This window comes from Suncus etruscus, chromosome 8 (genome assembly GCF_024139225.1).
Source record: "Suncus etruscus isolate mSunEtr1 chromosome 8, mSunEtr1.pri.cur, whole genome shotgun sequence".
In the NCBI taxonomy this organism is placed as follows: Eukaryota; Metazoa; Chordata; class Mammalia; order Eulipotyphla; family Soricidae; genus Suncus; species Suncus etruscus.
Window position 1 is genome coordinate 6,091,538 of NC_064855.1, and position 13,555 is coordinate 6,105,092.

Consider the following 13,555-nt stretch of genomic DNA (forward strand, 5'->3'; position numbering starts at 1 on the left):
TCCAAGTGTGTTTTCAACATCCAAGTTGGCGTGAGCTATGTTTTAGATCAAGCCAAATGGATTATTCTGGAACAATGTTTTATTGTTCAATCTTTAAAGACTTCTCTATTGTAACTGGTGAGAAACATTTCTACAAAGACTTTTTATATTCCCCCAGGGAATACATGGGAACTATGAATAGTGCTAACATAACACAACACATGACTGTAGGTAGATGATTGCTCAACCCCACTTCATCTTTTCCTTTCCTTTATTTTTTTACTCCTGCTTTGAACAGATACCTGTACATTTTCATTGCAAAAATGGTATGGTGCAGAACATAATTTTACATCCTTTTGATTTATTAGTTCATTTTATTTAAGGATGCTGTTTATTTGTTGTATCTATTACCAGTGTGTACTTGTTATTACATTTCAATTTTGTTTTGGATCCTTTTAGGCTTTATGCAGTGTGAGGTATATCAATTTTTATGTTTGCTAACTTTGACATTTACACTTTATCTGTGCTCTTGTATGAATATTTAGCTGTGCTTTTTGCAGCACTTGGAGAATTATTGCCTAACTTTCAAGTCTAGCACACTTTCCTTATAAAAGCTCTGCACATTGAGCTACTAAAAAAGCAAGAGTTTTGAGGACCAAATGGCAATGTAATCAAAATTGTTCCAGAGAGTATAATGTAGATAATGAGGGGGTGAGTTTCATTCCAAAATTCTAAATAATGAGTTTCACTGCCAAAATATAATTATGACTGATCTTGATGGGAGAACAGGAGTAGAGAGTAAGTTATTAGTGTAAATAATATAAATTAATTCTCATTAGAGTAAGGCAGCACAGATTAAACTAGACAAATTATAGAGTGGGAGACATCACTAGCTGATGTATCACAAAGAACATTTGAGCAAGTGAGGACCAGTAGCTTGTTGAGTTTTCGTCTTGACACTTGTTGAGTTTTCATCTTAACATACAAATTCTCGGTGTGTATTTGACTCTCTGTGCATCAGTCCATTCAGCTATTAAGGGAGTGGGGTGCAGTGTATCTTGATATTGTAACTGTAATACCTAGGTACCAAGACTCCTACCTGGACTGAAGGCACAGAGTAGCCAAAGTCTGAGCTCCTATTAGGTCTAACCTTGAGGCTAGAATGAGCCACACTGCAGAAGCAGGAAGGAAGGAAATGGAGGGCTGAATTTGTATCAGCCTCATGGAGCTAGAAAACAGTTGTGTTTCCTCTGAAGACTAGGACATAAAAACTAAAATTTTAAAGCCTTTATCTGAGTCTTCAGCAGCAAAAACTAAAATTGTGTTTTTGTAAGGTGGACAACTATTTTAGATAAATTTTAAATAATTCTTCACTGATCAAAATCCAAAAACTTATGCTTTTCAGTTGCATATTACATTTCTTAAACAATAGTAGGGATATTTCTGTGCATAAGGCATCAGCAGGAAAGGATATTGTCTGGGTTAGCCTAGAGCCTAACAAAACGAGCTTTCTTCTCAGCTTGACCTTACAGATACATAGCTCAGTTGTGACCAAGGGGCCAGCATACTGAAATTACTCCAAATTGTGCTTTGCCTTTGCTGGCAGCAGCCACCAAACATCATTCCTGAAAGTACATCGAGAGCCAGAGGAACTGAAGTATGTTTGAAAAGTTCAGCCAGGAACTGGACCAGAGTGAAGAACAAATAAACAGGTTTCTCTCTCTCCCCCATTCTGGGGCATCACTTCTAGTGCAGGAAAGGAATCATGCACAATAAAACAAATATGAAGTCACTTCATATCCTCACATATTCTTTCCAGGAAAAAAATCAAGATTGCGAAGATAGTATGACTAAGAGTGCCAGTGTATAGTGTTTTAAGGTAGGTTCTTGCTGTGACCACTGGGCTAGAACTGAGATAGGAGAGGCCTGTCATTGAAATGTCTGTAGAATGTTCGACCTGAACTTGGAAATCAGCATGTTCAGAACTAAGGAGCTGCTGTATATCAAGTATATCTCAAAGAAAAGGGGAACAGGGGGAATACTCTGGGGAAAATAAAAACCCTGAGAAAGTTGATTGAATGTTCTCTTGTTTCTCTCTTAGACTTGGGGGTTAGGATAGATGTGAGAAATAATCATATTGAGGACAGTTTTGAAGGCAAACACGTTTTGTTCCTTTATACTAAGAATCTCCTATTGGCACTAAAATTCAAATGTTCTTTGTTTCATATTTAGAAGGGTTTTCCCATTCTCCTATAAACTCATTTTCAAATAAGCCATTTATTTTTAAAAAAAAATGATAGACTTTTCAAATTAGGCCCAAGAAAGTTGGTTTCTTTCAAACAATGAGTATTTGCATTTTACATGGAACTACATGAGCTCCTTTCTCATACATGCCTTGTGAGAGTTTCTAACTGAACCCTGTAGTACAGAGAGTAAAGAACCTAACATGTGTTTGGAAGCATTAATGACTCATGCATGAAAAGTGAAAATAATGAATAAAAATTTTATACTATGTGTCTGCAATAAAAAGAAGCAAACTGAAAGCATATCATAGAGTGAGTACACTGCAAAATTTAAATAGTGGTGATTTCAAGGAACATTCTGGTATACTACATTTCACCTTTTTTATCCACTTTGGTTAAACTATCCCATCTTTTGACATGTGTCCATATTGGCATGAAAAATCACTACACATTTGGACTTACCAATGAGCTTTGCTGCTCCTAAATAGCTAGGAGGTAGACATATTTGTAACTCAGAGACTTAGACTTTTGATTACTCCAGTGAAGATATTGGACTACATAATTATAAAATTATTCAAATCCCCATGTTTGAAGATGGCCCTTTTTTTATTCTCATTAATGGTAGATATAATCAGTTACTTGCTTTTATTGAAATATTTTGGAGTTAATAATTCTCAACTTATGTTAAAACAGCTCTCCCTCTTTCTCTCTCAGTCCTTTACGACAAAATATATGATTTCCTAACATCCCAATATAGGTACTGTGCATGGGTTTCTTAAATATACTGTGTCCAAATAATGTGTTAAATATACATTTCCTGACTGCTTTTGTCACAAGGTCAGAGCATTCTTCAATGCCTTAACTCACCTTGTATGCAAGTAATCCTCTAAATTCTTATCAAAAAGATTCATCTTGAAAAATCATTTGTTTGGAAAGAAAGCTATGGTAATTATTTATCTCCTAGATACTCCAAACTACCAAAAAGTTCGTTAGCATTATTTTTCCCATCAGCCTTTATGCACGTATTTACCCTTGTGAAAATTTTATTTAAGTAATGTTGCATTATAAGTTAAGTACATTTGATTTCTAAACTCACTTCCTCTCAGGAAGCATTCTCTATGGTCTCACATAGTTTCCTGGTATGGCAGATCTCAAGCACCCCCTGAGAGCTTAGGATACAGCTTTATTTACTTGGTGACATTTTGAATTCCCTGAGGCAGAAGTAGTTTCTTATTTTTTGTGATTCTACCTGAAGCAGCACATCGAGGGCAACTGACAGATTCTGAATACATAAGTGAAAATGAAAATTCCAGAGCCATTCCCATGTTTATAGCCTGATGCCAATAAACGCTTTACAATAAGAAGAAACTATTGGCTCGAATGTCTGTGTTCTATTGCTATCTGAATCTAGAAGATTCCTAACTGCTTGAGTATTTTTGTTCGCACACATCCTCTGTTGAGGGAATCCACCGTCCTTTCCTGTCTCAGATGTCTCTAGTGCACAGAATGTTTTGTTTTGCTGTCTTCTCTGAGGGCCAGATTAAAATTAGGATACCTAGCCAATTTGTAATAAAAATTCCTTTCTTGTACACCACATGTAACTTGGATCTTTTTTGGTAAACAACTGAGATTTTCTTCAACACAGACATTTATATATAAACCCATCTCATCACAAGCAATTAACAAATGAACCTCCAATTCCTCCGAATGTTAATGAAACTTAGTCCCAATTCTTTTTTTTTTTTTTTTTTTTTTTTTTTTTTTTCCAATTCTTAGCTCTTATTCATAGTGTTACATGGCAAAATACATCTGCCAAATGAGAGTGGCTGAATTTTTCACATCATCATAAAATACTAAATTAAACAAAATTAAACAAGGGTATTTATTTTAGCAGAGTTGAAAATTAAATTTAAAAAAAAGTGTTACATGTGAAAAAAAAAAAGGAAAACTCAAGTTGTTTTTCTGTGTACTTTTTAAACTTTTAGTGCTGGAGTAATGAACGTGAAAGCAATTTAAATCCCAAGAGAAGTTTGGCTTTGAAGAGAAGTAACTTTCTCTGAGCTCTTTTGCTATCACAAATTCTTCTAAGCTGAACTAACTTCCTCAGATGAGTCCTTTGTGCTCCTGCAGTGGTCGTATTTTGTCACTCCTATCATCATTTTCTTCAACTGCCATGCTTTATTCCAGGCATTTCTTTATAGACTCAGAAATTGCCCTTTGTCAGTTTATTTCGCTTTGAAAGGCCTCTGAGAGTGTGGACTAACTGAAGAGACAGGATAAAATGTGATGTGGGACCAAACAAGAAAAGACCGTATAGATAAGGTTTAGTGTTGTTCTTTGAAACCACTTTATTACCAACTATAATGGCATCAGGAATGTCAGGAGCCTTAAAACAACCCCATAATGTAGGCATGTGTAGCAGCATTTAGCAGTTGAGGACAGGGATTGAGAAGTAATCTTCTCAATAGATTGCTTGATGTCTTAAAACAATAGACATCCAGGTTAAACCTTGAACTTCTGCCCACACATTCTCCATTTTACCAGAGCCAGTAAATCCATGAATGCTGAGGTCAGTGACTTGGACGTGCAAAGTTCTTGAGTGGAGTTTGAGACAAACAATAGACTGTTCTGCAGAAATGATGTCCCTATTCCTGTTGGCATTTACTTGGAAGCGTCTGATGATTGAGATGTTGACAGTTGGCACTTAATGAACCCAAAAGATGTTTTATGAACTTCTGTGGATGTTTCTTTGTCCTCTAGGAAGATTTCCAACCCGTGGCTGCCTCAGAGACCAACTGGGAGTCAGTCACAAGTTCCATCTCAGTAAGTAATTTATTTTTCTGTTGCAAATGGAAAAATCTGTTGCAATAGCCAAGATCAACCACAGAACCATTTCAGCTGCATTAAGGACCCATGGTTTAGCCAGAAGCCAGATCTCAGACTTGCCATGTGCACCCATTTTACTGCGGTCACAGAAAACCACATCAGGTTATTTTATGCTTCTCTTTGGGAAAGATTTTCAGGAAATGTTGGGACACAGGAGAGACAAGGACTTATGTGCTTATCAGTTCCCAAGCACAGAATTCCATGTCAAGGACACATTCAACAGAGCATACTAATCTGGGGAGTATGGTTCACGTGGAGAATTTTTAAATAGTTTTCCTCTTTTGTTTTTATTTTTATTCAAGTTGTGAGCCTCTACATTTTCAAGGTTCTTTTCAGACTTAAAAATTCTCACCATTTCCAGTAAAGTAACAAGAACAAACCAGGCGTCTTCTGTTGGACTAAGAAATAAAATAGCAGTCTACCCTGAAACTGCTAACTACTTCCGGTTCTCAGTTTTCTCTCCAAATTTAGTCATTTCTCGGTACTCTGTCTACTTGTCTGCCTTGCTCAGAAAGAGCAGACCTTGTTTTCGTCAATTCTATGTGTAGCACATTATGTGGCAATAACATGGAAGATAATAAAGGCAGATGTTAGTAAGAGGTCAAGAGAATTGAAAAAGTGTGTTTATGGTTGTAAAGAAGGTCAATGGCACTGGGTCAGAGTTGATATTGTTCCCATTAAAATGATCTTTTGCTCTCAGGAATATATCTGTAATTCCTTCTTATGTCAGGATTTCCTCAGCTCTGGATTCTGTGACCAATGTGGTTGCTGGATTAGAACAACATTGGGTCAAGGTCTCTAAGAGTGTCAATGAGAGTATTATGATTGGATGGTCCATTACACTTCCTCTGATGAGCTCAGATGCTAGTACCCCTAGCATGCCATTGAAAATAGAAGGCCCACAGTTAAAAGTAATCTTTCACAACCTGGCTCTACTGTACTGTTTATCAAGAAATTTTGTCGCTTCTATTATGTTTTTGAGCTAGTGAGTTTCATAGACCCATCTTTCCTAATCCCTGGTAAAGAACTTGTTTAAAGGCCCAATGAATGCATAAGAGATGATTCATCTCTCGGAAGGAGCCAGATTGGCCTGATCATTTGGAAAATGTGCAGAAATTTGACTATGGGACCTTGTATACTTGAAATGCTTTTGGTTTGAACTTCAAGGCCAACTTCTTCTTAGTCCTCTAGAAAAATTGGGGAAATATAGCTTTTTCTGCTCAGCATTCATGTTTCTCAAAAACTTTCTGGAATGTGCAAAAACCATAGAACCTTTGAACCAAACATTAATTTCTATAAAAACCATACTTTGTTTTGTTAAAAGTAGCTTACAGTTAGAGCACTGTTTTAAAAATTATCATTTTTCAGTATTCCTTGTACAGTTGATTTTCATATGCATATAACACGCTAAATGAGATCAAATTCACAACAGTTAAAGCAGGAGACCCAAATTTTAGTCCCTCTCTTAGAGGTTTAAAAATCTTTCACTCAGACTAGAGCCTGTAGTCGGTCTTATGACAGTATGCTTCGCATGTAGAGACACCCTGTTTTTTAGGCCAAGGGTATTATTTTCTTTCTAATTTCCCCCATCATTTGCTGTGCTTATCAAAAACAAATAAACAAAACTACACTAGCCTGCCAGTGTAACAGGTACATTTTAAGTTTGGATTGTTATAGTTTGGGTCTCTTGATTATGTTGTCATTGACTTTGGCTTGGGTATTTAGTTCTGACATATTTTTTCTCCACCAATGCATCTGAGACCACTTGGCCTCTTGGCCCCATCCTCTATTTTTACTTTCTCAATTTGTAGAAAGTTGCAGAAATATGATATAAAACGAAATAATTTTTGTCCCAAGGTTCTATAAAAAAGGCAGGAGCCCCTACAAGAAGATACAAATAGAATTTTAAAAAGGGTGATGGCAGGCATTTTTATATTACTTTTTTTTGGTGGGGGGATAGGCACAGCAAACAGAGAAATTAGAAAGGAAATACCCTGGGCCTAAGAAAACCACAGTGTGTCTCTACCCATGAAGCATACTGTCATAAGAACAACTACAGGCTTGGGACATACTAATTGTCCAACCCTGAGTTCTTTCTTTATGGTCTCAGTAAAAGTTCTACTCAGCCGCAGTTGTTACAATCATGGTTCCGTAAAGATCTTGATTTTTGCACAGATCTTATGTCGAAGCTTGGGTGCCATACATAGAGTGTCTTCTGAATTCATCTCACCGTTAGGTGGCAAGGCAAGGAAACCTACAGTTGTTGCTGCTTCCTAGTCATCAGGATATCATGAGCACAGCCTGGAGCAAGTTGGTGCCAGGGTGGTATCAGGGTCCCCCCAGTGTGGTGCTAGTGCAGAAAACCATTTCACCTTTCTTCTTTCTTTCTTTCTTTCTTTCTTTCTTTCTTTCTTTCTTTCTTTCTTTCTTTCTTTCTTTCTTTCTTTCTTATTTCTTTCTTCCTTTCTTCTTTTTCTTTCTTTCCTTTTTTATTTCCTTCTTTTTTCTCTCTTTCCTTCTTTCCTTCCTTTTCTTTTTTATTTTCTCTTTCTTTCTTTCCTTTCTTTTATTCTTTCTTTTCTTTTCTTTATTTTATCTATAGCAGGCAATCAGCGAATCCCTTAGGGACTTTAGCAACTGAGTTAGTTAAGCAGAAAAAAACATGACCTAAGAATGAGATGATAAATAAAGGGCTTTACTCTCTGGGACTTGAGAGCACAAATTACTATTCAAAACAGATATTGCAGTTAAGTTTCAGGAGCCCAAGTTTTCATTAATTTCTAGTTTCCCATAGTGATGGGAAATATTTGCCCTTGGGAGAATCTTATTTGTTTGGCAGTTTCTTTTGAGACATTTAGAAATCATTTGAGACTGTGTGCTCTCTATTTTCTTGTTAATGGGTCATGAATTTTTACAGAGCTGTTCAAATCATGGCTCATTTACCTCTAGATTGTACAAGGGTTAGTGAAGTAAGTGCTTGGAAACTTATGTGGGGATACACACCATGACAGAAATACATAATCCATTCCAGACATGCTATGGTGTTGCCTCTTTAAATAGTATTCATGGGCCTTGTTGACAGCAATTGAGATCACTAGAGAGCTTCAGCACTTTAACAAAATGGTGCCCAGGTGAATCCTCAATTCTTTTCATCAAGTGAGCCCATATCAGGGCTAATTAGTCTTGTTGACAGTGAATAAGCTAGTTGGCATGCCAAGCCTTATCAATATGTCTCTCGAGTGGATTTAAGCCCTGCTGATTTATCTTCCACTCCATTAGGAGGCCTCACAAAGCAGGACATGGGAGCCAACCATAGTAGAATAGGATGGGTCATTCAAAACTTACATGGGAGGCTTTAGACTTTAAATTTTGCCATTACTTATTGATGTGGATTTGGGTATTGGGGACCTTCAAGCCAGAAACTGTATGAAGTCAGTTTAATATTCATTCTCCCCAACATAGTTTTGAAGATTACAATTTAGAGGAGCTGGCAGATTTATGGTCTGCCTGGTTTTGATTCACAAAAGGAGAATGGCTGCCATTAACTAATAATTGCTCTTGTGTATAAAAAATGGCCATATCATGGCAGAATAGTTTATCATGATATGGATGCAGATGATAGCCTATAATCAGAAGCTTATGAATGTTCCTTGCCTAGAGTTGTAGAACTGTTGTATTTTATGGATGCAGATTTTTTGTAAGATCACTGAGCTGTATGTCATTTTAGGGGTTATCCTATCACTCTCCAGCAGTCACGGATCCCACACTCATGGCGGACATGCTGGACAAAACAGTCTCACAGTTTGATACAGTGGAAGAACTACTCAAGTACCTCAACCCAGAATCATGGCAGGACGACCTTGAAAATCTGTTCTTGGACACCCCTCATTATCGAGGGCGATCATATCATGACAGGATGTCAAAAGGTAAAAAGCAAATGACCAGAGAGAAATACTAATTTAGGATCATCAATGCAATGCTTCATGAACTGATATCTGAGGATTGCTCTTAGTAACTTACATTTTTCACAAAGTTCTTTGTGTTGCCAAAACTGTAATATTTGTAGAAAGAATCAATTCATTAATGATCTATCCCAGTTTGTAACTAGGAAAAACTACAAAAGCAAGAAGGCCAGCTTCTGGATTTGGGACAAGGAAAGCCTTGTTAACCCCAAAGTAAACCATGCAGGCCACCAAAATTGGCGGGAATAAACAGTGTTCCAGAGCCTGCAACCCAACAGCAGGAGAGAAAATAAGGATTTGGGGTCTCACCACCAATGGTTTGTCCGTCCTAGTCAGAGGGCCACCAGACCATTCTGGATGTTGGAGTGACCTAGTGCTGACTCCATTAATAGGTCTCTGGTCAAATAATGGTCAAGGGCTCTGAAAAATTTTAACTTTACACACTCGGTATCTATTTTATAGATTTAGTTGGAGTCACACCCAGATGTGCTCAGCATTTACTCCTAGCTCTGTGCTCAGGGATCACTCCTGGCTGGGCTCAGGGGGCCATATGAGGTACTGGAGATAGAGCCAGGGTTAACTACATGCAAGATAAGTGCCTGAGTCACTGTATTATCTCTCACTCTCACCTTATTTTGCAAATTTTTAATGAGGACCCACTATGTGCTTGGCACCCTGGGTGCTTGTGAACTTCCCAGTGAAAAGCAAAGAATATCTGGGATCAACTAGAGATGTTTGAGGGACTGCCTAGGCCTGATCTCCAGCATCCCATTGGGTCTTTCAAGCCCATCAGGCATGATCTTTGAATGCAGAGTCAGTAATGTTCCCTGAGCACCACCCAGGTGGAACCCAGAAACAAAACCAAAAATTTTTAAGACTTTTAATTTAAGTGTTGGACTTTATAGTGAAATACCTAGAACTTATTTTTTTAATTATTTGGTGAGGATAAAACTATAATAATTATCTGCAGTGCCCTAAATGTATTTGATAAGATTTTCTTTGGGCTAGAGAGATAGTACAGGAGTAAAAAACTTGCCTTCAGTACTGACCAATCCCAGTTCCTTGGTCATTATTACATATGGCCCCTCAACAGCCTTTTGTGTGAAAGAGAGAATATGTGTTCTTTGGGATTGTTCACTCCTGAAAGCTGGTTAAAAGCTGTTTTTGGTTTTATTCTATCTATGGTGTATGATGCAGTCTGACCAGTGCTAGACCCTCAGTTCATGTTTGTGGAATTAGAAGTAAGGATTATCCAGCACTCTCTGTTTAGAATATTCCAGAAATCCATTTTCTAGCCTTATGGGTGTTGCTTATTAAGAATACAACTTGAGGGCCGGAGAGATAGCATGGAGGTAAGGTGTTTTCCTTGCATGCAGAAGGACGGTGGTTCGAATCCCGGCATCCCATATGGTCCCCCGAACCTGCCAGGAGGGATTTCTGAGCATAGAGCCAGGAGTAACTGCTGGGTGTGACCCAAAAACCAAATAAATAAATAAATAAATAAATAAATAAATAAATAAATAAATAAATAAATGAATGAATGAATGAATGAATGAATAAATAAATACAACTTGATGGCTGAAATAACCTTGGAGGGGTCATCTAAAGGACATTCTACTTATTTCTGACAAAGTAAACATATTTCTCTCCTACTGGCTTAGTTTTTCTTTCTCAATTTCTTGTTTAAAGTGGGCGTAGGGCATATCTGTCTGGCTTCCCACATGTCTCCTCTCTTGAATAAATTCCTGGTTTCATTGTTTATCTGTCCACTGATGTTCTACCACCTTTGTGTATCACAGAGGTGGGGGAAGTCAACTTTAATATTTCAGCTGTTAGACCCCCCAAAACACAAAACTATAGTTTTCTTCCTCACATATGAAAAAAAAAATAAATGGAATTAAGATCAAAAAGGGATTAATCAATATAGAAGCTGGAAGTCCCTCAGGCCATCTAAATCTAAACGTTATGGAATCGCTTGAAAGTGTGTTACTATCAGGATAGTGATAGCTTACTGGAGTTGTTTCGAAACATGCCTTTATGAATAAATAGTATTGAGCAGTCATTATCCATCTTTCTGAGTGGCCAGACACCTCACAGGTGGTTTCTCACAACCCTGAGGAAATCCTGTTAAGATGACTGTGAATATACACAAACATATGGGGTAAAGAACTTCTGAATGTGGGAAATTTAATGTTATCATTTTATTCCTATTTATTGGAAGGGAATTCTGATAACAATGAGTTTCCAGAAAGCTTTTCAAGGAGAGCTGAAATAGAAGCAAAAAGTCAGTAAAAGTTTGGGGAGAAGAGGGAGAGAAAGAAGACAGATAACACTGCCAATTTCGGAAACCAGAACTTCAGCCTCTCACATCTATGCATTTAAATCTTCAAGTCAAAGAGAAGCTCAGACTCTTCTGTGGTGGCATCTCACTAAAGATCACATGACTAGTTACTTTATTGAACTTTCTGTTTTCTAAAGAGAAATGGAAAAGAGTGCAGCTGGGATCATTGAAATCTGCAGATAACTAGTAGAATGCCCAATCTTTGTCAATTATGTCAACTTTGTTCTTTCCACTACCAAGTAGCCCCGTTCTTTTTTAGTTATTTTTGTTTCATATTGCATTGACCTCTTCTAAGAGCAAAGTAATGGTATAAAATTTTTGCATGTAATCTGGTTTTAAAAAATAGGTGGATTGTTCTGTAGACTGTGTAATTGCCTTTAGACTTGGCATTGCCTTGCCTATCTGAACTGAAACTCAGCCATGATGCTTTTGAAATATGTCTCGCTAACAGAATCTATTTCTTCAAGGGCATAGCATGAAATCCAGTCATTCTAAATTAAGAAATGATTGACCTTAAACTTTGCTAGACTGGGCATTTATTGAGAGAACATTTATAGATACTGACAACATCAGTGAGCCCTTTTCTTTTACTTATTGTAGAAGAGTTTAACTTTCCACAAAAATTGTAATCAGCTCTACAGCAAATAATAGGGAAATCCAACACATAATAGCCAGAGGAAGCCTGCTTTCATAGATTAAGTGGTGTGGTTAAAATAGGAGCATTGTTGGGATAGTCCAGAATAATAGCTTTGAACTACGATTATGCTTAATAAAAATCATTCTTCCCTATAGAGCTACTATTTTTGATGCAAATGCCAAAACTGACAGCTACTTCACTGTAAAAAATTATTTTTATGTAGAGTAGGAAATGTATTGTTATTAAATTGGTTTTGAAATGGCATAATTTTTAAAATATAAGCTTCCCATGCTCTGTGTATTATCTTTCTGGAACCTAAATCCTATGAGGCTCTATTAACATTTCCATCATTTCTTAGCATGACATTATTTTTTCTCTAAGATCTAAACACTTGATCCAAATGTCTTTAGATTTATACCTTTACAATTCAGTAAATTGAAAATTGGTAAGTTGTATAAGAAAGTAACTGGCATTTCAAAAATAACCTGGAGTAAATGAAAAAAGGCTCTTGTCTATAACTGTTTGATTTGGTTCTGAATTCCCATTGGTCATAACACCTTTTATTTTTCCAATTATTTATTGTTATTTTTTGTCCTGCCCATGCATGTTAACCAGGAATGCACAAGTTTTGCTCTTTAAACATAATATAGAATATAGGAAATAGCTTCAAAGCATAGTGAGACATAAACAATTTTAGACCCACGCTGAAGTCAATGCACTTGAATTCTGGCAATGTTTTCTGTCTGCTTATTAGGTCTCTGGATCAGAATTTTTAAAAGCTTCAAAGGGCACTAAAGATAAAACAAATTAGTTTGTCTTACGTCTTAATTCCCTATTCTGTAAACAACTACCTCTTTGCAAAGAAGACAAACAGACACTAGGGAGAGCAAATCAAAATAAATATTATTCAAATTTTTCACCTTGAATGAAAAAGGTTCACTTCCTTCAGTTGTCTGAACCGCATAATACACACCAGGTAAAAGTACTTTTATAAAATTGTTTACTGTAAAATGTATAGAAATCAAGCAAAAAAAAAGGATAAAGGAATAATGTTATGGTAAGGAGAGTTTAGACTTTGAAGTCACACAAATTCAGATAAAGTTATTCATTCAAAGCTTAAGAATAATATCTCTGGAGAAATCACCTATAGAGACACTGATTTGTGCATTTTTAAAAATAAGCTCCTCATTGGATTCAGATTTACAATCACATAATACTTTGTGGGTACAAAATACTTTGTTAACCATGTCACTGTTATTGAGTACAAACTTTCACAGAACCAAGGTGTTTCTGTGATCGCAATCTCTTCTCTAGCCTCTGCGAGTCCCCAATAATCTGGAAAGGTCATAAGTACACAAAATCATTGCCAGACACTAAACTCACTTTCTGGTATCATTTTGCTTGTTAGATCTTCATCTTTGTAAAGTATTTTAAGACTCTCAGCATTGCCTATTCTCTTATCATATCACTTGTAAATATCCAGAGTACCTGCCAGTTTGTCAGCCAC

General features: G+C 36.7%; 1 protein-coding gene across 2 annotated transcripts in view; it reads left to right on the forward strand.

Moving 5' to 3' along the window:
- PDGFD (platelet derived growth factor D) overlaps window positions 1-13,555 on the forward strand; it is a 165,638-nt gene that overhangs the window by 141,977 nt on the left and 10,106 nt on the right. For both annotated transcript variants that reach the window (XM_049778573.1, XM_049778574.1), the window contains exons 4-5: window positions 4,983-5,045; window positions 8,836-9,034. In XM_049778573.1, the coding sequence (XP_049634530.1) occupies window positions 4,983-5,045; window positions 8,836-9,034 (262 nt within the window). The remainder of the gene's footprint in view (window positions 1-4,982; window positions 5,046-8,835; window positions 9,035-13,555) is intronic.